The sequence below is a fragment of the Podarcis vaucheri genome (assembly GCF_965113315.1).
Source record: "Podarcis vaucheri genome assembly, chromosome: 4".
NCBI classification, from domain to species: Eukaryota; Metazoa; Chordata; class Lepidosauria; order Squamata; family Lacertidae; genus Podarcis; species Podarcis vaucheri.
Window position 1 is genome coordinate 103,184,985 of NC_138762.1, and position 24,634 is coordinate 103,209,618.

The 24,634-nt window shown below is 41.6% G+C and overlaps 1 protein-coding gene across 3 annotated transcripts in view; it reads right to left on the bottom strand.

Moving 5' to 3' along the window:
* Positions 1–4,396: 4,396 nt before the first annotated feature.
* The window catches only part of UCHL3 (ubiquitin C-terminal hydrolase L3), a 30,051-nt gene continuing 9,813 nt past the window's right edge, over positions 4,397–24,634 (bottom strand). For 2 of the 3 annotated variants that reach the window (XM_082221434.1, XM_082221435.1), the window contains 7 exons: positions 23,263–23,419; positions 22,813–22,898; positions 20,628–20,675; positions 12,051–12,257; positions 7,278–7,353; positions 4,987–5,045; positions 4,397–4,615 (listed from right to left, as the gene is read on the bottom strand). In XM_082221434.1, the coding sequence (XP_082077560.1) occupies positions 4,532–4,615; positions 4,987–5,045; positions 7,278–7,353; positions 12,051–12,257; positions 20,628–20,675; positions 22,813–22,898; positions 23,263–23,419 (717 nt within the window). In that variant the 3' untranslated portion in view covers positions 4,397–4,531. The remainder of the gene's footprint in view (positions 4,616–4,986; positions 5,046–7,277; positions 7,354–12,050; positions 12,258–20,627; positions 20,676–22,812; positions 22,899–23,262; positions 23,420–24,634) is intronic. The other variant, XM_082221436.1, reaches the window with a different exon arrangement.

Below are 24,634 nucleotides of genomic sequence, written 5' to 3' on the forward strand. Positions count from 1 at the left end.
GTTGCAGTTACCATAAATGTTCATTCTTTTACAGCTCGTGTTTAGCAAAGTATGTTGAAGGGACATCCCTGTTTTGTCTGAACTCTGGTATTACAAGAATTATTTTAATTGGCCTTCCATAGATCAAATGTGTTGTGGAAAGACTGCTGTGATCCAGTAAGTTCTCCTTTTGGAGAATTTACTTAATCACCAGCAAGTGCTGTTTATCACAGGGGTCATTTGTTCTGTAGCAAATTGAAACAAGTCATTTTATTAGTTACTATTTAAAAAAACAAAACAAAAAACCCAAATGCCTGCATTCCAAAATTGTTCTAAATGCCATATATGCTCATTTGGAAGAGGCATTCTAACTTTCATTTTCCTCTAGTCACTAGGTCAGCTGGAGGTTACAGGGGCAGGGCAAGGGGGAAAGAGAATATAATGGGAGACTGACAATCTCAGCTATCTACTCTTCCAACTTGATAGCACATCTTAGCCAAAGCATCCTACATTCCAGACAGTTGTTATTCCATACAGAACTCTCCAGTAGCAAGAGGACCAGGACACAGAAGCATTTATAAAAGGGAGGGTTTTTTGTATTTTTAAACTGAGTCCTTGTAAATTCCTCTGTTGGGTTTGTTTTTGTGCAAAACAAAAAGGGAAAAAGGTTACTACTCTGTCACCTCTTAACAGTTCCTTTCCCCTTAGATACAAATAATAGTTAACAGCCCAACTTCGGAGAGTTTGCTTTTTAAAAAACAACAGTGCAATCCTCTACATATTTAAAGTTGGGGGGGGGGGGTAATCTAGAAGCTCAGACCTGTAGTACAGCCATGAGCTGTTTTCCACAATGGCTTGGTAACAAGCCTTGCTCCCTACCTTTGAGACACAACCACTATGACGGCTTTAATTCTACTTGTTACTTTCCTCCTACTTCTCACTGTGATGCTGTTCCCAGAGCCCATAAAAAAATGAGAGTAGGCTTGAGATAACAGGTGGCATAACCTAGAAGAGGCAGCAATAGTTGAAGGGAAGGCCAAGCCAAGCAGCAGCAACCTGTATTAACCTATGGAAGGCAGGCATCATAAGATGGACTAGATTAACCTGTTTGCTTCTAGGAAGGCCGTCCTCCTCTTTACCTGTTGCACAGTGCAGGAACAGTTTTCTCAAACATCCTTTGGTTTCCATCATTTGTTCCTATATGCAGCAATGACTTATTTCACAAGGCATGTGCATGTTCTCAGGTTAGTACATTTCAGCCACACAATCTTAAAACCTTAGAACGTATTATCCTTTGTTGTTGTTGTTGTTTAGTTGTGTCTGACTCTTCGTGACCCCATGGACCAGAGCACGCCAGGCACTCCTGTCTTCCACTGCCTCCCGCAGTTTGGTCAAACTCATGCTGGTAGTTTCGAGAACACTGTCCAACCATCTCATCCTCTGCCGTCCCCTTCTCCTTGTGCCCTCCATCTTTCCCAACATCAGGGTCTTTTCCAGGGACTCTTCTCTTCTCATGAGGTGGCCAAAGTATTGGAGCCTCAGCTTCACGATCTGTCCTTCCAGTGAGCACTCAGGGCTGATTTCCTTCAGAATGGATAGGTTTGATCTTCTTGCAGTCCATGGGACTCTCAAGAGTCTCCTCCAACACCATAATTCAAAAGCATCAATTCTTTGCGATTAGCCTTCTTTGTGGTCCAGCTCTCACTTCCATACATCACTACTGGGAAAACCATAGCTTTCAGTATACGGACCTTTGTTGGCAAGGTGATGTCTTTGCTTTTTAAGATGCTGTCTAGGTTTGTCATTGCTTTTCTCCCAAGAAGCAGGCATCTTTTAATTTCATGACAGCTGTCATTATCCTGTGTTATCCTTGCTCCGTGTTTTACTGTTAACAACATACGCAATACAGGATTGCAATTGCTCCATGGCAAGATACCCATAACCTCTTCCCAGTGACAGAGTGACACATTCATTGCATTGTTTAGCGAACTTAAAAAATATATATTATGTTACAGGCTCCTGGAGTTCAGGGAAGGGGTACCTCATACAGGAAGTGGATTGATGCTGAATAAAAAGGAGCGGTGGTGGAGGAATGTTAAGTTGTAAACAAGCACAATACGACTTTGGAATGGGCTTACTGCTGACGTGGAAGTGAAAGTCAAGTGCTTTATCTTGCCATTTCTACTTGTTTTAGGGCACAAGTAAATTGTAAGCCTCCTGCCAACCTAGCAGTTCAAAAGCACGTCAAAGTGCAAGTAGATAAATAGGTACCGCTCTGGCGGGAAGGTAAACGGCATTTCCGTGCCCTGCTCTGGTTCGCCAGAAGCGGCTTAGTCATGCTGGCCACATGACCCGGAAGCTGTACGCCGGCTCCCTTGGCCAGTAAAGCGAGATGAGCGCCGCAACCCCAGAGTCGGCCACGACTGGACCTAATGGTCAGGGGTCCCTTTACCTTTACCTAAATTGTAAGCACCGCAGCTCTAAAAGCCTAAGCTATTTTTCTGAATTTAAAAATGAAACACCTGAGCAGATCTCACAATAGCTGCTTCTCTCTATGTCTGTCTGTCTGTTTGTCTGTCTCTCTCTTTTCTACCCAATACATTCATACAGGATTTTTGCAGGCACTCGTCACTCCAAGATCAGGGCTCATGGAGAACTTACATTACAGGCACAAATACAGCTAGCACAAATAAGCAGATGTTAGAAACAGGCAGATGTTTCCAATTACAGTATTCTTCAGGGGAACCTTCAAAAAGTTTATTCTCATTTTTCCTTGTCGGCATTCAAGTGATCAAGTCATCCTGAACCAAAAGCTCAGCAGTGCTAGCTCAAACAAACAGAAAAATGAGGCTAACCATTAGAGGTTTTCACAAGCGTGCTAGAAGCACACACGTGCTCACAGACATATACACAGTCCGTAGCTCAATTAACCGCTCAGTGCCTGCTTTTCTTCAAGTCTTTGCAAGGAAAATAAAACCCTTTTAATGAGACATTTAGCAACACTGACAAGAGTAAGGATGGGCAAGGCCACAGGTCAGGCTAGTGATGAAGTCTGTTGAATAGTTGGACCATCTGAATGAATTCAAAACCAGGGGGCTGATGACATCTTCAATGATCCTGAATCTTAGTTGGAAAAGAATATGGGAACCATTAGTTAGCATGGCTATGAATGGTTTTTTTCCCCCCAAGGCTTGTAGCCATCTCTTAAGAACGTGGTTCCTTATCTTCAGTGGAAAATTCAGGGGAATTATGAACAGAGTAGCTTAACTTCTGTAACAAATGTTACAAAAGCAAGTAAGAGCTAGTCACAAGCATATAAAAGAAAGTCAGTGACTTTATTAAGACACAAGACAATAATGATGTTCTTCTTCAGTCCAGTAGCTGGCTATTTAATACAGTGTCATCATAGCAGATAAAAAAACTTCAGAAAGGCTAGGATTAAGATGAAAAGTCAATTGGGGGGGGGAGAGGTATACATAGTAGTAGTATTAATTAATGGATTGGTCAGAGATATTAATATTCCTCATTGGCAGGGATAGCTCTAGCCCAGGCTTCCTCAACCTCAGCCCTCCAGATGTTTTTGGCCTACAACTCCCATGATCCCTAGCTAGCAGGACCAGTGTTAAAGGATGATGGGAATTGTAGTCTCAAAACATCTGGAGGGGCGAGGTTAAGGAAGCCTGCTCTAGCCCATGTTATTAAGAGTCATTTGCCATAAAAACCTGTGCTCATTTCAGAGATGTATGGCATATGTTATTAATATGGTCTGTTTACACAGTCAGTTCTAAGGCCTACTGCGGTTAAGAGCAACCCCAGAATGCAGAAAGTGTGGGGAAAGTCAAACACTTTCAAACACTTGTTTTCCTCTCTGACAGATTTGGGCCAGCTCAGCTGAGAGCAAGTAGCCTTGCTCCTGAATGAATGGGGTTTGGATCTGGTGTAACTTTACACCGGATTAACATATATGAGCTTCTTGTGTACAGGATTGCTCCCTTAACAGCATCTCACGAAGTTGGCAACTGCTTACCAAAAGTCCATGCAATAACCCGTAAGACCAGATCAGTTGCTCTGCAAACAGGAGTTGTCTTGACCTTTCTTTTGTTGCACGTTCATGTTGAGAACCGCATTGTGCCTGCAGCAATTTCCTTTATAGTGGTGAAGCTTTCTCTGGCTGCTGCAATCAGAGAAACTGCTATGGGCCACATCCAAGGTAGCCAAATTAGACAGCATCAGATGAATTTTGCTGTGCTATGTATGAGGATGATCAGGATTGCTTGCTCTCAGTAAAAAAAAACACAAAACCTGTGAACTGGGTCCATTGCGCTTTTCATTATGTTGTGCTACTAACACAGCTGCTCTCCTGGAATGCATTCATGCAATCATTCAAAATACTCTAGAAGAAACAGGCTACACGAGATAAAGGACAAATTTGAAGTTTAATCCACATCAACATGTTATTTGCATGGTATCAAAAACTCAATCATTGATTTATGGCAAAAGCATTATTCTGTTACAATACATTAGGCAGTTTCTGTCCTTGTGCAAGAATAATTTAGGCAGCTGCTAGAGCAATTGCATTGAACCTTAATTCATCTGGATCGCGTTCCATGAATTTCTTGCATACTTCTACCGCATCCTAGTAAGAGGAAAGAAAGGATAAGGATGTGTCATCTATTTTGCAAAACAAACACAACTGAAATTGATCAGTCATTGCCTAACTAATATTCGGAGTGGTGAGAACAGTTCTGCATTTGTTTACCAGGAATTTTGACTGATCAGAAGACTGATCATAAAGATAATACAGAAACAATACAGAAAAGATAATACAGAAAACAATATTCAGTATGCCCAGCTTCTAGCAGTGCTGGCAATCTGAAGTTCATCTAAGTTTGTACTATATTCTACAACAGCAGTTTCACAAAATAACATAGTAAATACTTCATACCACCCACAACAGCTCTGCTATAAGAAGTGTCAAAGTCTGCTGATATGAAACAACATTCCTACCTCTAAAAAAGTGTCGTCACTAGATTGCCCATGGTTTATTGGGAAAGGCTTCCGTCCATCTGTTGGAAAACACAGAAAGAAAATTCTTAAGAATTTATGTAGAAAGCATTAAGTAGTAAATTTGACACGGCAATCTTCCTCATGGGGCAACTACTACACCTCATGTGATCCCATAAAACAAGTTTTAAGGTCATCTAATCCTTTGATATTTTCCCCACTATACGTACAATGAAATAACAGGGCTAGGAAAAATTAAGTACTATAAATTTGTACGAGTAGCCAAGGTTTAAAATCATCATCATCATCATTATTTAATCACCTTCCACAACATATGTCCCAAGGCAATGTATGACATGCAATAAGCCCTGCTAAAAAAAGTTACAAAACTGTACAAAAAAACCCCATAAACAAAACAGGGAGTTTAGAAACAACAGAAAATGGACATCTGGGATAGCTACAAATTCCTGCCTTGCAGGGGTTTGGACTAGATGATCTTCAGGGTCTCTTCCAGCTCTACAATTCCATGATTCTATGAACTATGGCAGAGACCTATTCATCCAGCTGCAAAAGCTTGTTGGAACAAAAATGTGAATGACTATGTATTAACAGCATATACCAATTCCACTGACAGAGTTGGTTTTGAGAGTTGGGCATTGCTCTAGTTCTTCCTTTATAAACATGTACACAGATGAATAATAATAATAATAATAATTTTTATTTATACCCCGCCCTCCCCAGCCAAGGCCGGGCTCAGAGCGGCTTACAAGCTATAATAAAAACAAGTTGAATGATTACAACTTAAAAACAAAATTAAAATACAACATTAAAATATTGAAGTGTAGCCTCCTCGCAGGAGGAGAAGGAAAAGAAAAAAGAAAGAGAGGGAATCAAATTGGCTCCAAGCTAAAGGCCAGGCGGAACAACTCTTGTCTTACAGATCAAAGCAAATGGAAAGCTACTGGGTTTTTCATGCTAACTTACTATAAAATGAATCAAGATCCCCTGCAGACTAGCTTCCCATTGCCACCATTAGGGCCCAGACACATGACTCCAAGTTCAAACAGGACCCAAAGGCAAAAGCCCTTCTATGCTTGATTTTAGAAATTCAGACATTCACTGCCATTAAGTATGGAGGCACAATTTAACTACCTGATTAATAGTAACTGGCCGATCCTCCATGGCAATTACTTTTTAAAGCTATCCAACATAGACAACCAAATTCATGAAGCCAACTTCTCAGCTTCCATTAAATATGCCGGGAAAGACTTCGTCTTCCATTCCCAGTTTTCAGTTTCTTGTGTAAATTCATTTAGTTTGGTAGCTATTTTTATTCCATCACAGACAAATCCCTAAATTATTTTCATATGAGGTATGTGCTTTAGACATTTTCGATGTGTTTACTGCAATGGTTGACTTCTATATACGCAGCGCTCCAAGAGGCAGTTCCGCAATGCACATTCTTGGTTGTGTTCCACAGACCTAGAGCTGACCACACACAGTTTGCAAGCTAAGTTTTTTTTTATTCTATTCCCTGGTCTATTCTGGTAAATTGTTATCTATAAATATAAATAGCATACTTTTGTGGCAAAGCGTAAGTGTTTTGTGTTTAGGTGGTCTTCCAGGATTCAAAAAGCAAACAATCTGAACAGACTAAATAAGGCACAAAAGGACAGTACAATAAGAGGAGATCTTAGGAAACTTTGGATTTACAGTTTTGGTGCTATGGATTCAAATCAAAGAAGTTATACTAAGGAAACAATACTAATGAGTATTAGAAGTTCTGAGGTCTTAGGCAACTGCCTCTTCTTAACCCTGTTACTAGAGATTGTTTGATCAGATATTCTGGGGACTGAATCCACAGCCTTTTTCACATGCAAGGTTTGCAATTGCAAGTTTCCTATGACTTCACTTTATACAGGCTCATGGAAGACAACATACATCTTCAAAAGGTCACTCTAAATCAATGGCATATTCAAGGCAGGGGAAAAACCATTACCAACTCATACATTAAAAAAATCAGAAACAAATTATGAACTAAAACGGAGGCCTGCTCATCAGGTTAACAGCTTTCCCCTTTCAAAACTAGCTGTTCCAATATTCTTCCATTCCTCTTAACTGTGGTTCTTGAAAGGCAGAACATAATTACTTGACTGAGAATTCTTTACTGGACGATCTTATAATCACTATTCATTCTTGGCAGGCAAGCTATACACCCAAGGTAAAAATATCAAAAATTAAGCATTAAGTAGATGATAATATGATCCGTTTTGAAAGAGAAGGATTGCTCTTACCCAACTCGTAGAGACTGCCATCAATGTTTACTAATGCGATGAAGTGAAGATCTACTTTTTCATCTATACTGGGTGCCTGCGAGAGAATACAACATGCATGCAAGACATTAGTTGGAGCTGAAACTCTGCTCTGCCCAGCTGGGAAGAACTTCACCCAAGCCAGGGCTCAACCTATGAACCCGGTTTGAACAATACATGTGAAGTATAAAAGACATGGGCTTCTAAATAAAGAAAAGCACACTGTTCCTCTAGACTGAACTCGCTTCTAGGGTTGGTTTTGGTTCTGTCCAGGCTTGACCTCTGGCACCTCTCATTTGAGAACTTTGGCACTGGAGAGAGAAGAGACCTGTCTCAAAGGAATGGAGGGTGAAGATGGTACTTTGGCCACTACTGTACCTACAAAAAATGTACTTTAACACATACACACACTTGAAATTTGGGCTAATATATAAATATTCACACTAGACAAAAGTATGCCCTCTCCCTTTCACACACACCTGACAGATGCAAGTCCCACTGAACACAGTGAGGTCTACAGCTAAGGCATAAGATTGCACTGTAAACTCTTGTGTTTTGAGTCTGTATACATAATTTCATACTGAAATGGTCCTTTCCTAACAAAAACACAGTGTCCGCTTTGCTGGGCTGGTTATCAGGCAACGGCCACAGGACAATACCAGGAAAAACAGAGGATGGTGATACGAAACGGTACTTGAATAATCCTGGCACCACAGGGAACCATGTTGTTTCTGATCCCAGTACTAGACTTAAAATGTGAGATTTACTGTGAGATTTTTAGTAAGCCACTTTTGTGAGCCCTTTGGTGCATTAGTGGGGTGCAAATATTTCTAAACAAATAATAAAATTGACCATGGCTATTTATTGGGCATTTTGTAGCCACACAGTTTACAAAATGCTATTGATCTGCAGCCCCACCCCCACCCCCATGCAAAACAAAAGCGAAAATGAAGTTTTTATATTGTAAACTGCCCTGTGATCTTTGGATGAAGGGTGGTATAGAATAATGATAATCCGATTTTAACAAAATAGCCAGTATGACAGTTTAAGAATTAGAAACACAGAATGGCTGTGTAAGTCAACCGAAGCAAATATATCACGGTAATTTAATTCCACCTATGCACACAGTATTGGTCTAACAGACATCCAAAATACACTGTTCTTCGTGGCAACAGCTCCAGAAGCTGGTTAAAATTAACTTCATTTTTTAGAAGTCTCATATTTCTGCCAAAAGGTATTCCAAGTGTTCTCATTGATGCAAGAAGCATTTCAGTGCCAAAAACTCTGGGTTAGTACATAGCTTTTGCAACAACACGCCGACGGCACACGCTAAGAACACTACAAACCTAATGTAATGTTATGACAGTGTCATTTGCAGATATAATGGCACTAGTGTCCAAGCTAGAGACATTCATTTCTAGATTGGAACAGCAGCTCCCTGTAGAGATGAAAGATTTGTGTAAGAGTTGTGAAAGTGTTAAGATGAGAATAAAAAACATAAAAGGATGGGACACCTTTTTCTGCAAAGAGGTGCAAATTTATAGTTTGCAACTTTCTTTTTGTGGGGGAGGAAGACACAACTAAAGGGGAGGTGCACTAGTGGCTTACAAAGTTGCACAAAGTGTGCAGGAAATGCACAGAAAATCTCACATGACTCACTGATTGGTATCTGTGTGATTGATATATCCATGCCTGCTTTGAATGTTAAGTGGAAAAAGCATGGATATGAAACATGGTCTGGCTGATTTTTCACCCATGGCCACTTATAATTGCCAATCTTATAACAAACTTGTAATTTTGAGACTGTAGCGACTTCCACTGTGGAAAAATAGGGGGATGTTGTCAGGAGTATAGTCTCAAGATGTTTCTCCCACAAGTCAATATTATATTGGGGTCAGTTGTGCCTCAAGACTCAAAACAGTTTGCCATGTACTTAGCACTCAAATTCTGTACAGTGGTACCTTGGGTTAAGAACTTAATTCGTTCCGGAGGTCCATTCTTAACCTGAAACTGTTCTTAACCTGAAGAACCACTTTAACTAATGGGGCCTTGCACTGCCGCCACACAATTTCTGTTCTCATCCTGAAGCAAAGTTCTTAACCCGAGATACTATTTCTGGGTTAGCAGAGTCTGTAACCTGAAGCGTCTGTAACCTGAAGCGTATGTAACCCAAGGCACCACACTGTATTACTTACACAGGGGCATGTAACCTTTGTGACTTTGATGAAGGATCACATTGGGGACTTGCAGAGGTTTCTTCTAGACCCTATCAGTTTTAGTCTTAGAGGACATTCAAAAGTATTTCTTAGTTCCAGGTCGCCTTCAGATCTTAAATTTTCATTGTCACAGATATTCAGTCCCACATTCATGTCACTTTCAGAAAAAGGTATACAAATACGTTAACACAAAGCAGGCCTGAAGGCTGTGTGAAGATGAAACGTATATCTCTACCAGCTTTTCCAGAAGTTAGTGTCGGTGTGGGCAAAAACAGCAGTTTCTAACTAGACAATGAATGCTTCTATAGCAGCCATTTTCTCTAGAACTGATGGCACTTGCCCACTCAGTTATTCCTAAGAATCGTAATGACAAATTCCAAACCACTATATTCTCATGCCTTCCCTGTGACTCTCCTGTTCTCCCCTCCAGCAAGTGTTCACTCACGGCAATGAGTTTGCACAGAGATGCAAAAAAGTTGATGTGTTCAAACTGACATTTCACCTAGACAAACCTTTGTAGCGGTGATCGGCTGCTGCACTTTTTCATTTCAGAGTGACACCATGGCTGCACTTTGGCCAGTGACTGAAATAAATCGATTCATTCACACCATGGCTGTATCATGTAGATGCAAAGAATGCAAACCCTGTTTGAACAGAGTTCCCAGGTTCCTGCGGACATCTTTAAATGTAACAAAGACAGGATTGTGGGGGCTCCGCCAGTTATAATTGTGCTTCCAGCTGATCACAGAAGACCATTCACTGTCCACTGTTAAAGGTTCCTGGTGCTAAAGTATTCAGTGTCTTACAGATTTAGCAAGCTTTCCAACAAACTACATGGATGGGTACTAGAATGCAGCCAAAGGAAAAGTTTCCACAATGAATGAACATCCTTCTCCATCCTGCCTCCATCTCGTTTGGTCAAGATGCTGTGGAGTGCTATTGCTCTTGTATATCCTGCTTAATCTTTGAGCTGAAAGATACCTCTGACATATTGATTTTTTAGAAGTAAGCACTTAGTAGTCTATGCACAGTTCCAAAGAGGAGTTTCTGTTGTATAGAAAGAGTAAGACTGATGCATTCCCTTATCCCACTTCTTGTTATGAGAATTTGGGTCTGGTTTAATTCAATTTCTGAAAGTATTGCCTATCTCTTGACAACTGCCTTCTTTGATGATTTTAAAAGAAGAGTCTATGTGGTCCATTATTTGTTTACTCTTTACAATACATCTTAATCAGTTCAGATCACTGCTCTTTTCATTTATCCAAAAGTCTGCTACTGAGTTGGTTATGAGATATTTTACATCCTCCATCAAACCAACTGTTACAGCATAACATATTTATCCAGAGTAGGGTATTTTTAGCTTTATGTAGGTCAGTGTCTGTATATTAACTTTTTAATATGGAAGTAATAGCAATAATAATAATAATAATAATAATAATAGCTCGGTCCCAGCGCCTGCCAACCTAGCAGTTCGAAAGCACCCCCGGGGGCAAGTAGATAAATAGGTACCGCTTACCAGCGGGAAGGTAAACGGCGTTCCGTGTGCGGCTCTGGCTCGCCAGAGCAGCATTGTCACGCTGGCCACGTGACCCGGAAGTGTCTCCGGACAGCGCTGGCCCCCGGCCAATAAATGTGAGATGGGCGCACAAACCCCAGAGTCTGGCAAGACTGGCCCGTTTGGGCAGGGGTACCTTTACCTTTACCTTTAATAGCAATAAGCACCCATCAACTTTATTTATACAAAATTTTAATGCTTATACGAGCTCTCTATTTTAAGCCAAAGGTTAGCATCTTAATAGAAATTTAAAAACCTATTCATGTTGTCAGTACCACACAGAGACAGTGTTCAGACTCTCTTCCTGGTAGCTAGGCCTCTCCCAAACTAGAAGTAAAAAAGATTAGAATTTGAACACACAATGCAGTTTAATACAGTCATAAAAAGACAAGGGAAATTTGAAAACAAGATAAGCACCTTTTGTTTAAGTTGCAGAAAAATATTTGTTCATTGGTATAATTCAAATGCCTGTTTTTACAAAAGAAAGGAACAAGATCAACCCAAGATCAAGATCATATTGGATGATTTTTACAATTAACCAGAATATACATATATTTACTGCAAATGTAAACAATCAGCGATGCCAATACAACATTTAAGCCATATTGTACATCTCTGATGAAAGATTTAGATCAGGAAGAGCTGGAGAGTATTGCAAAGCGCGCAGAGCACTGGGCCCTGGAAAAAAGCAGAGACACTTTCAATCAGATGTGATAGGAGCAGATTTGGCACAGAACTAAGAATTAGCAGACCCAACGAAGCACCAATGAGATAAGAGAAACCAGATGGAAGATGGGGAAAATCTTGGGGGGGGGGGGAGTAGACGTTCCTAATGCTATTTGTCTGCTGATGAGGATTTAAGACAGTATGCTTCGTCTACTGGAAAAAGTCCTAAGGGAATTCAGAGCCAAAGAGACCCGCCATTAAGCCTAAATGTTGAGGGCGCCTGCCGCAGAGAAGAGATGGAAGATTGACTACACTTACAAAAGAATGGAGCCCAATAGATGATAGGGGTATTGTGGGCCGCCAGCGCTGGAGGGAGACAGGTGGACTGGTAGCCTTTACAGGGCTTGTGGCTTTTGCAGAGGCTACATGATTGCATCTGATCAGGGTCAAGGAAGCAGAGCGACGCAAGGGTGAAGCCTTCATTTTGCAGTGGCTAAACTCAGGCTGTGGTGAGGTTGATGGTGACTACACAAATATTGAAAAGAAAAGAAAACAAGACACAACTTTACCCGCTTTAGAGGTCACTGTACAGTTTTTGCTCATGTTATTTTTAAAAATATATCCTGCTTTTCACCCCATCTGGGTTTCAAAGCAGCTTACAAAAAATTAAAAACACACCGTAAGTAACATTTAGAAACACAACTTAAAACATCGCAGAACAAAACAGAACTTGCGTCCGTGGTGCAAAGGCCTCCTGAAATAAAACTGCCTGAAACATTGCAGGTACGGTGCCTGCCTGATTTCTAATGGGAGAGAGTTCCACAGAGTGAGGCCCATAGCGCTGAAGACATTACTCCCCACTGACATGACTCAAGCTTCTGGTACGTAGGGGACCACTAATACTACTCTCCCAGATTATCTAAGGGGTTGGCCTAGGACATACAGGTTAAGACATTCATTGAGGTACCCTGGGTCTAAGTTGTTCAGGGCTTTGGACACCAGTACAGAAACCCTGAACCTGGCACAGCAGCAGATGAGAAACCATGCAGGTCTTTTGAACACGGGTGTCAAGTGTTGACAGTAGTTTGCTCCCAGCACTAGTCTAGCTGTAGCATTTTGCATTAGCTGAAGCTACCTGACCCCACAGCTGCCCCACACATACGAAGGGACAGAAATTTAACTGATGCTATCTAAGAGCTGTTATGATCTAAACGTTTGCTGCGCTGTTCTTTTTTTCCATGGCAAATGTGTTAGTGCTGCTCTTAATCTTACATAACATCAAGGCTCATCTAAACCACCTGCAAATGCAATTCCAGACACCGTGTGATAAATTCTTGTGGGACTGCTGTCTTCCCATCATTCTGTTATGTGGCGGTAGGTAGGGCATGGGGTGGTGGTGGAGAGAAATAAGAAAGCTCTAGTGTGGTTCATCACTTCATGAGATGGGCACTCTAGGGCCGGAAAGGCAGACTAGCAGCCTTCAAATAGCAAAACTGCAGACTCTGCTACCTGGGGCACACTTGGTGAGAGTTGGTCTCCCTGATAAAAGAAGCTCAAGGATCAGTTGCTTTTTTTGTTTTTAGGTGAGAAAATCACAAAAGGTGGGATCCAAATGGGGGCAGGGAAGCCAAGCCTGAACCCTGGGAAGACAGAGGCCCTGTGAATTGGTTGTTCCTGTGTCCTGGAGACTGACCTGTTACCTGTTCTGGATAGGGCTGCGATCCCTCTGAAAGAACAGGTTGGGAGTTTTGGGGGTGCTCCTGGATCCATCTTTGTCACTGGAAGCTCAAGGTGGCCTTAGGGGCTAGGAATGCTTTTTACCAGCTGCAGCCAATAAACCTGTTCTTGGGACAGGGGTAATCTGGCCACAGGGAACCATGCACTGGTAACCTCAAGACTTGATCACAGCAGGTGAAAAAAGCTGTGGCTAGACTGCTGATAGGGACAGATGATCACCAGTACGTACCTCTGGTGCTCAAAAGTTTGCACAGGCAGCCCATATCCTACCAGGCCAGGTTCCCAGGAAGGTTCTTGTATTAATTTACAAGACCCTGAAGATGCCTTGAGGGTCACCTAATCCGTTATAGCCCTGCCTGATCACGGAGGTCTTTGGGGGGCAGTCCCTGTTAATGGTTCCCCCATGGCTGTCCAGTACTGTGGTCCCAGTTTTATAGAAGTCCCTTCCACTTGAGGACAGACAGGTGCCATCCTTACTGAACTTAATGGCACCTACAGATTTTTGTTATTATTATTATTTCGGCAGATATTTAAACTGAAGTTTAATTTATAGTTTTAACTGATTTGTGGGTTTTTTTTGTATTCCATCCTTGCAATCTGCTTGGAGACACTGTAGTTAAACAGTATATGGATTGTTTAAATAAGTAAGTAAAATTGAGTTTAGTAAAGGCCAGTTTATATAGCAAGCAGGATCAAGCGGTAGAGCTTTCCCTGTGTTCTACAAATTTAAGTCACCTGGGAATGGGATTCTATATTTGAATACTTTCCCCATAAAGCATGTAGAAAATAAGCATGTCAAGAAGAAGGGTTCAAGTTTATCCTCCTCTCTCAAAAGGATGAGTCCACTAGTCAGTTCGGGCTCTGACAGGAGTTACTGACACTAGCACAACTTTTTTCACACAGCTGTTGAAGAACAAGAAGAGTACCATCTGGTCAAGAAATCACACAATTAAAAAAAAATACACTGTAATTTGAGTACTGGAAGACTATATACTACAGCTATTGCTAAAGGGAGTGTGACTGCTAGACTTATCCCTATACACCTCCTTCCCCCGTGTAAATCATTGCTCCTGCGACCTGCCAAGTGGAGAGGAATACAGTGAATTTAGCAGCAGCAAGGGGGATTGGGCAATCCATGGTGGAATGCAGGAAAGACAATTATTGTCATCTTAAAGTCCTTTGGGAGCCCTAAAATTAAAAGGCTACTCTAATGGGCAGCTCACTGCGCATTCGTCTTTTTGGAACCGGCAAAGTTTCACTGACAGCCTGATGGGCGAGTTGCAAAATGCAGACCTATCACTCCAGAGTTGCCCAAAGTTTTCTCATAATTGAAATGCCAAAGCTAGATAACATATTTAGCTCTGCATTCCAGAACACCTCAGCCTTATTTGGGAAGGGAGGTTTGGCTTCATTTTCCTGGTGGGTGAATTGCTTGCCTAGAAACACAATAAAAACAAGCTTTGCCAAGGCAATAACTTAGCTCGGTTAACACTTGGCAGGAAATAACTTTACAGCATGTGTACTTTGCTCTGAATAACAAGTTTCAGGAAATCAGCAATGAAGGGTCCCATCAAGACAGGAGACAAGGCCATCCACCCAACACACTGATTTTATACTTGTAAGGTAGCAGAAACTGATTAGGAAGCTAAGGGTTTAAAATGGGAATGTATTTCCCAATGTTAAATTTCAGTTAAACTGCATAAATTATACTATTAGATAACCCCTAGCCATCAATTCACTGGATATAATTTCCACTAATCCAAGGTTAATATGTACAAAGTGTTGCTGGCTGGTCTACACACACACGGCTGCGAGGAGCCCCACACTCGAAGATGTTTCTTTTTCTTTTTAAAAGGAAGTTTCTAGCCTGTGCAGAACATAAAAGTTAACAAGCAGCCGCCATTTGAAGCAATTGCTTTCAGACATATGCACCTGCTCCTGCCCGTCGAATGAGTGCCATCATAGCTGTGATTGACAAGTATTAGAGAAAAAGTACACAAACCTAACAGAAGACCAGAAAATGGCCTCAAAATGACCCAGGAATGACTTTTTCCAGACATTTGGAGAATGGACTTTGTGGGTCATTCCGAAGCCATTTTCTTTTCACCTCCTCTGCTATGGAAGAGACTACTGTCTAAAGAAGATAACTAAGAAAAATCCATGATTTTAGCGTAGCTGACTCGATGTCCACTGAAAACCAAAAGGTAGCAACAGAGTTTGTATTCTTCCTAACAGAGGTTTAATTTCATGCAAAAAAAAAGTTATTCTCCCTCCACAGTTTGTAAACATAAATAAACCCCAGCAAACAAAAATTAAATCTAGCATTATAGTACATCATCCATGTTGCAGCAGGGTATTGTGGTTAAGAAAGCAAGGCTGACATCAGTTCTAGAATGAAGCCCAATACAGCCATACTGTACAACATTGCTGGGGCAGGTGATCTGTATACAACAAACTTCAAGTATAGCCCACAGCTATTACTCAGTTTCTTGTTTTTAGGGAACTGCTGCTGTGTGGGATTGTCAATCACAGCAGCAACGTGGGCAGAGGGGACTCTTAAATGCTTCCACACCCTTGGCAGAAAAGTAGAGAGATCCTTTTACATGGGTTGTGCTGCTTGTATGAATACTAAAATGGGCATTCACATCAAAGACTCCATTCCTTTCTGTTAAAATAAAGAAAGAGAATGTTCATCTGGCCTCCGCTGATAATTACAGCAATGCCGTTATGAGGTATAAATAAGAACTACAACAATGCTTTTGTAATATGCTTTGTAACAGTTTAATCTTGATTTGATCCAAGAATGGGCATCTGAGCCTTGCTTGCTATAAATCGTGGGTGTCTTTTCATCTCCCTTTGCACCACCACCTATGTAAGATACCATGCCTGGTCTCAGATAAATTGCCGGTCTCAGATAAATTGATGAAAGCAGTACCGTAGCATAAGTAGCTTACAACTTGTGAAACTTGAGTCCATTTGCATGGTTTAGGGTAGGCACCAAGGGAGAGCGGGGTTCTTGTGGCTTTAACAGCTGTGTGGCAGGCAGAAATTCAACAGATCAACCTTCTCTAGTATGTGGATACAATTATGGTAAAAGCTCCCCCTGTTAACATTCTGTCTCTCAGACATCTTATTGCTTGAGAGATTTATGGGGGGGGGGCTTTGACCCACCTGCAAAAGAATATGTGAGTGGGGCCAAGTATATCAGTGTATTGCACACTTGTAGGTATGCATAGCCTTCTTCATATGTTCGTTTATATATGAATGAACCTGCAGGGGGCAAGTTCATAGCAGCAAGTTCCATCTGTAAGTTACGCACATTCATTAAATTTATCTGTAGGGAGCTGCCACAGAAATCTGTTCTCTTCACTTTAAGACATATTCCGTGTACATAACCAGCACCCATTTTATGTATATCCCACCAACCAGAACTAATAATGATGAATTGCTTAATATTTCTGGTAATGAACTAATTAATTGTTATTCCTAGAAATCCTAAGTTTTAGGCAATTTCTTTTTTTAAAGGAACCAATCAGACCATTTTGCCTATCAAGCTCAGAACTGAAAACACTGACTGGCAGCAGCTGTCGGGCTTTCCCAGATGCTGCGGATTCAACCTGGCATCTTCTGGAGGCAAAGTAAATTGCTAGGCCACTGAGCTATGGGGATTCCCAGAGCAAAAAATATAGCAAACCATGGAAAAGTTCACCTAGGAAGTTCTTGCCTCACATCAAATATTCTGAGAATAGCACATATTCCATTTGGATGTGATATGCAGTCTAATCTGCAGGCAAGCAGGGGAACATTATACACAATGCAGAGTGCAATTCTGTATTTAGAGCAGAAATGGATTATCTGAGCTTTCCTTGTAAAATAGGAAACTGCTAACTACAAGTTTTTGGATGCAATTTCACCTTACAAACAAAGGACCTGCTGTTCTTTGAACTTATGCCAATCTATTTTTGTGGGTTTTTTGTTTTATGAGGAAACCATGAAGATTAACTTTGCATCCATGCACTCCTAGAATCCCAACTTCAAAAGATGAGTGTGCAAAAGCAACAGAAAAGAGTCATACATCTGAGCATGTTAGAAGAAGTGTTTTGGAAATAACAGTTCAAGATCTCCCAGACTGAGCCTCTACACAGTTCCATGTTTACTTCAGACACCATGCTATGTCAATATATCACAAAGTTTAGATGGTGATATATCGCAATGTTAAAAAACAAAATATTGCCCAGCCCTCCGGAGCACAGTAGGGATATACAAAATATTTATTTGCACCTTAAAGATTCTTTGCTTCCATCAAAACATTGGCCTGGTTCAAACGGTCCCTTAAAACCATAGCTATGAAAACTGGAAGTCAGCCATGGGTGGCAACACAGCAATTGGTGGTGGAGCAAATTGTGCCCACACGCCTAAAATTCACATATATTCATGATTCAGCTTAATGTTACATGTGAACTGAGCGGAATTCATGCTGCACAGGAAGATGTGGGGAAGGAACCACATGATCACACAGCTCACTACAAGCACAGTTAAAACCATTGGCACTGCTACCATCAAAAATTAGGAAGCAATTTTAACAGCAGCACTAAATGTATCGAGGCATCCATAACAGTGGATCACTGTTTAATGCTAGCATAGCATATTTTCAGTACCAGCATACAAATAGTCATTGTAGCACGGCTATTACAGCAATCCCTCAGGCCCATTTCAAATACAATGCAACAAGTAATCTCTCTGTCACAATTTCTAGTCAAGATTTTTTGTAATGATTCCTAACTAAATTTAGGACACACACACACACACACACAGTGGTACCTCAGGTTAAGTACTTAATTCATTCCGGAGGTCTGTTCTTAACCTGAAACTGTTCTTAACCTGAAGCACCACTTTAGCTAATGGGGGCCTCCTGCTGCCGCTGCGCCGCTAGAGCACGATTTCTGTTCTCATCCTGAAGCACTATTTCTGGGTTAGCGGAGTCTGTAACCTGAAGCGTATGTAACCCAAGGTACCACTGTATATATATATAGCCCAATGAAAATATGCTTTGAATTTTACAGTCATGCACATCCACTCCAGAAAGCAACTTGTATACATTTAGCAAATGGAAAAAGGCATCTGGCAAATAGAATTTCATATTTTAGCACCTAGTATTGTATCCCCACCTAGAGGTTACGCAGCACAATTTTGCTTTCTACACCCTTGTAATACAAACAGTGTAAGCCAGTAATAAAATGAGGCTTTCCCAACTTAAAAACTCACAAGGTCAGGCACCCAGCCCATTTTAGTTAGTGGCTGGTTCATCACACAGCTTGTGGTTAGTCTGGAGAGCGCTAAACCACAGGCCCGGGTCAAATGAAACATTAAGTCAAGCCACACCTTAGCTTGGCATGGCAGCCCAAAGGACCAGGGAGGAACAAGGCAGATGCAAGCTCATCTTCAAGAACCTGTGCGTTCACCCCAAACCAAGTTTTAGTTTCATGTGATGTACAAGCCAGGCTACCAACACTGAAGTCCTGTGACACTTTAAGGACTGACAAATAATTACAGCGTAAGATTTTGGGCGCTCCAGCCCAGTTAATATTTGTTAGTCTTTACTGTGCCCACAATGCTCCTTGATTGTTTTTGCTACAAAAACCAGCGTGGCTACGCCTCTGCCAAGGTTTTCACCGTAATGATTCATTTAACCTGTTGCAAGCAAAGCCAAAATGGGGAATAACTGAAGCATTTCAGTGTTTAGTAAACAGCACTACGTTGTTCTCTATCCTACAGCCTGCCAGATACAATTTTTACCTTTCCATCACCATCATTGCTCAAACATTTCTGTAAGCAGGCCTTGTGCTTAATCGCATCTTTTCACAATGCACAGGCAAATAATGCTAAAATAAAAGCAACACAGAAATTGTTGATTTCTGCTGCATTTAGTAAACTTGGCTGCATACGCTGAAATTTATTTCATTCCGTTATTACGCTATATGAATGATACGAGACAAAGTATGCAGCCATGCTTTGGATGGCCTAATGTGCTACATATAATAATAAGAAGTTATTATTGTAACTTAAATGTTACATGTTATCTTTAAATACAAAATACTAAAGTATCCGTTTTGCCTGTCGTGGGCCTTTGGTGCACAAAGTTTTGGAAAGGATCCACTGAAGAGGAGACCAAAATCTAGTAGCCAAACGCTCATGAGGAAAGCTTAACCATTGCAAGGCAGCGCATCGTGAACTAGAGGACACATGAACACGCCAATGCTCTCAGGATTTCTTTTGCCTCAGCCCTATCCCAAAGAGCCCAGGAAGGAGGTGGCGGCACGCACAGGTGGGACGTCGGTTTTATTGTATGTATCCTGCCTAAACCTTCACCTATTGATACTTTGCCATTCATGATGGCTAATGGACACGATCCAGAATTAAAGACAAGGATAAATCCTGCTGAAATCAACTAAAAAATAGAAGCATTTCCAGTTTATCATTGATTGTACCAGATGGATCTTTTTTAAAAAAAAAACAACCCAGCCACCAGCCTATAACCACAGCTGTCTCACCACATCAGATCAGATTAGGTTAGAGAAGAGTGTCTTTTAGCGTTAAATGTGTTCACAATGTGCTCACCATGTATGTGCTGGTGTGAACTGAGGAGGAAGGGTAGGAAGAAGACAATGTTCCTATGGTAAGAAAATGATTGTCCATGCATTTACAATATTAAATAAAAAGCTTCCTATTAATATTCATATAGCACTTTCCCCAAGTTCTTTAGCTGTAAGGCCTCATTTTAAAAAAAACTTCATATAATAAAACATGACTAGTATTATCCTTACCATACTGGTGGCAGAAGTGGCTTTTTACTCAGAAAATTAATGGCTGGACTGACATCGACCTAAGCACTGCCTCTTTACAACTATGAGCCAGTATAATATAACAGATACCAGTGAAACATATTATATTTGTAACTTTATATATTTCATACATCCATATGGACCCTTGTTACTTCCCTGCAGGATAGATACCACTTTTTCCAGTTTTTAGCAACCTAGTGGAAAAAAAATTACCGAAAAGAGAGAACCCCCCCCCCCAACAACTTGTTAGAAACTGCATACAGAAAGATCCCTACTCAAAATTTTATTCAGGGGGAAAACACATTAAGTTCAATACCTCAGTCTGACCTTCATGGGCACTGGATTCATGAGTGACACGGATAGCCTGAAATAATAAAAAGGCAATTAGTTTATAGGCAAGATCTTACATTATATAGTGATTTATAATAATCCAAGTGCCAAACCCAGATTTTTAAGTTCCCTCCCACTGTTTAAATAAAAATACCATTCTAAATTCTTTAACCAAATACCAGCAGCTTTTTTTAATGAAATCATGTGCCTTCAGATCCCAAGTAGCATTTAGGGGAAGTGTAAGTGGATACTGAGGTTGTAATGAGGTCTAGATTGATGTGGGAGAACCTCATTGCCCCCTCTCCATCCCAGGGTTGGGGGGGAAATTAAGATGGTCTGCCCGCAAGAGACTTATGAAAATGAAGGGATACTTGAATGCTATGGGGAATTTTCCAGTTGGCATGGGTGGTGTGGCCCTGACTTTACTGCAGAATAGTGAGACGGAGGAGCTCCAGGCTAGACAGCAGCTAGAGTACAGGTGTTGGTTTCCTAGCAAAACCAAGAAAACACAGATTAAGAGCCCACAACTGTGCCTACTGGCTGTGATGCCACTAGTACACCAATATCCCTCCAAACCATCTTCATCAAACAAGGTTGTACAGGTGCCGGAAACCTTGTTTGCAAGCAGCAAGGGACTGGATCAGGAATCTCTCGTTATCGCATAGTTGCTGCACAGGCACCTTATCTGTTACAGTTACAGGACCAAATCTGAGCTGTTGGCATGCATTAATATATAAAGCCCTTAACAGCATCAAACCAAACCATTTGAAGGAGCATCTCTTCCCAAATCTTCCAGCCTGGGCCTTGTGGTCAGCCAGATTGGGTGGGAATGGGGTGCACCTTGAGAGGCTTTTGGCAAATGAAGTTGTCTCTGAACTCAGGCATATGGGTGAGCAGTCCAAGTGTAAATATTTGAATGCTTCTATGATGCTGCCTTTCGTTTTATTCCACTGATACTGTTTTTCAAGCAACAAAGGGCAGTGTGTGTGTGTGTGTGTGTATACACACACACACAGAGAGAGAGAGAGAGAGAGAGAGAGAATAAAATTCAGCCAAATGTATGTACCGTATTTTTCGCCCCACAGGACGCTCCGTCCCATAGGACGCACCTAGTTTTTTTTTTGGGGGGGGGGAATAAAGGGGGGGAAATTTCCCTTTATTTCCCCCCCAAAAGCAGGTCGGGGAAACCGAACCAGGTCGAGGAACAGCGGGATGGCGGCGCTGCGCCTCCCTGCTGTCCCCCGAGCTTGTGGGGCCGGCCGATGTCTGCCCCGAGGGGCGCTCTGCATCAGGGCACCCCCCCTGCGGGGCCGGCAGGCTGCTATCCGCAGCGTGGGGAGCCTTGCGGGGAACTCCTGCAAGGCTCCCCACGCTGCGGATGTCTGCCTGGCGAGGGGGGCGCTCTGCTTGAGGGCGCCCCGCCCGCCGGGCGGCAGGCTGCTATCCGCAGCCTAGACATCCCTGCCGGACCTCCCGTAGGGCTGCCTAGGCTGTGGATGTGTTTTCTGAAGCCTGGAGAGCGAGAGGGGTCGGTGCGCACCGACCCCTCTCGCTCTCCAAGCTTCAGCAAAAGCCTGCATTCGCCCCATAGGACGCACCCAGATTTCCCCTTCATTTTTGGAGGGGAAAAAGTGCGTCCTATAGGGCGAAAAATACGGTAGTTCTTAGGTAAAGGTAAAGGGACCCCTGACCATTAGGTCCAGATGCAGACGACTCTGGGGTTGCGGCGCTCATCTCGCTTTATTGGCCGAGGGAGCCGGCGTACAGCTTCCGGGTCATGTGGCCAGCATGACTAAGCCACTTCTGGTGAACCAGAGCAGCACACGGAAACGCAGTTTACCTTCCCGCTGGAGCAGTACCTATTTATCTACTTGCACTTTGACGTGCTTTCAAACTGCTAGGTTGGCAGGAGCTGGGACCGAACAACGGGAGCTCATGCCGTCGCGGGGATTCAAACCACCGACCTTCTGATCAGCAAGCCCTAGGCTCTGTGGTTTAACCCACAGCGCCACCCGCGTCCCATGTAGTTCTTAAGACTTCCCTAATAAAAATGAACCCAAAACCTTGCATTGACTGCCCCACCCAAAGCCTGTGCAATCTGGCTTGACATACATAGGCCTAAAAGCAAAATACTCCCATTTCCCAAAATTATATTAAGGAATGATACTGACTTCGTAAGTTTCTAGATATTTGGCCCTCTCTTCAGGACTCATGGGCATAGAGTCATCTAGGAACTTCTTTAGTGAGGAGTCAGTTTCTAGAACAAATAAAAGAACATGAATTTAAAAATATGTTAAAATATGTTACTTTGAACTCTACGACAAAAAGTATTGCTGAACTTATCACATCTTATTTATTTCACATGAAGTGACAACATAAATAATTACAGTACCTGTTAAGAACTGAGGACAACATTAATCTTAAAAATCCATGCTGAATTTGCTATGTATTTTATTCTGCTGCAGCTATTCATACTGTGGCAATTGTTTTCCAAGAGCATTTCAGCCAACTTTTGCTTATTTCTAGGTTTTCTGCAGTTCAGTATAAGCAATAAGCAGTTCAGGAGCGCCCCCTACCCTTCAAACCATTAAGAGGCACCACAGTAGAAATGAAGTATTTACCAAAGTTAATTTTATCCCTGTTGTTTGCAATAGCGTGAATAAGCCCAATAGTTCCACAGGCGTTGCTGATTGTTTGCTTCATGAAATACACTGATGGTTTTACTTCTTGTCCCTCAGCTTTTATTTTTGCTTCCTCTTCTGTTCGGAATGTTTCATACTGGAAGGCAAGAATAAAAAACACGTAGCAATTTGCTTTTTCCCAATTCTGTTTTTTTAAAAGAATAATTCTATAACAAAAGCAGTCCTTGCCAAAAAGAAGCAATACAACCTAAAAATAAAGTTTGTTCTTGCTTTGAGATACTGCCACTAGTAAGCTGGAGACCTTTCTAAACATTATAGATTGTCTAGCTGACTGTTTTACTCTCAGTAAACATGCATCAATTTATGCTCTTAGCATGGCTAGTTTCACTGCTAGTAAGACAAATTCACCATCTTCTTTTACAAAGAGCACATCACAAGCTAAAGCTAACTACTGTCAACTGAAGCAAACTAAACCTTGCCAGTTTTCACATCTGCTAGCTCATGCTTAAAGTCTATACACTATTATACTGAGTTCTTCATTGGTTGAATAATCTTCAAAGCGCATGACAGCTAGTTGTGTCTATTATATAGCACATTCTGTTATAAATCTACCTGCAATCTCTTCAGTTGACAAATGTTTTAACCTTTGCTCCCAACCAAGCTAGCTCAAGGAATATAAATCATTAGAATATCCTAAAGCAAACAAACAAGCCTATGGTACAGGTGTTTAACATTTCCAAACATATTTAAACCTTTCCCGGATTTCAGCAACTGAGATACACTACAACTTGGACGGTTGCAAAGGGCTGGCTCATGCTGAAACAAACCATGGCACAGCAGCGGGGGGAGGGTAACCTGGTCACAAAAACCAGGAAAAAGTAGTATTTCAAGTGCGATCCTAGCCTTGTCTTCTCAGAGGAAAGCCCTGCTGAATTAAATGCGGCTTGGTCCAAGGTAAATCGGTTAAGACTGTAATGCTGGTAAATTAAAGCAGCTTAGGTTTTCATAGCAACAAAAACAGTTGTTTTGCGGAAAACCACATACTTTGTTGTTAAATAAATATACACACTGAGCAACACGCATGAACTTTTGGCGAAACGGAAGCAAAACAGCAAGCCAGCTTCCGATTTCTGTGGGTGAACTCTGCAAAGGAACGTTTTTGTGAATGGGATATAGAGACTGACTACAGCAATGGAGAATGGATACATTTTACTCCAACTAGCTAAAATGGTTACATTCAAAGGATTTATACAGTAACTGCATCAAGTTATCTGTTGGATTATAAAGTAAAAAAAATCTACTGACAGCTGGAGGAAATGGAGCAGACCTTTTAAACTGGGAGAGCTGAAAA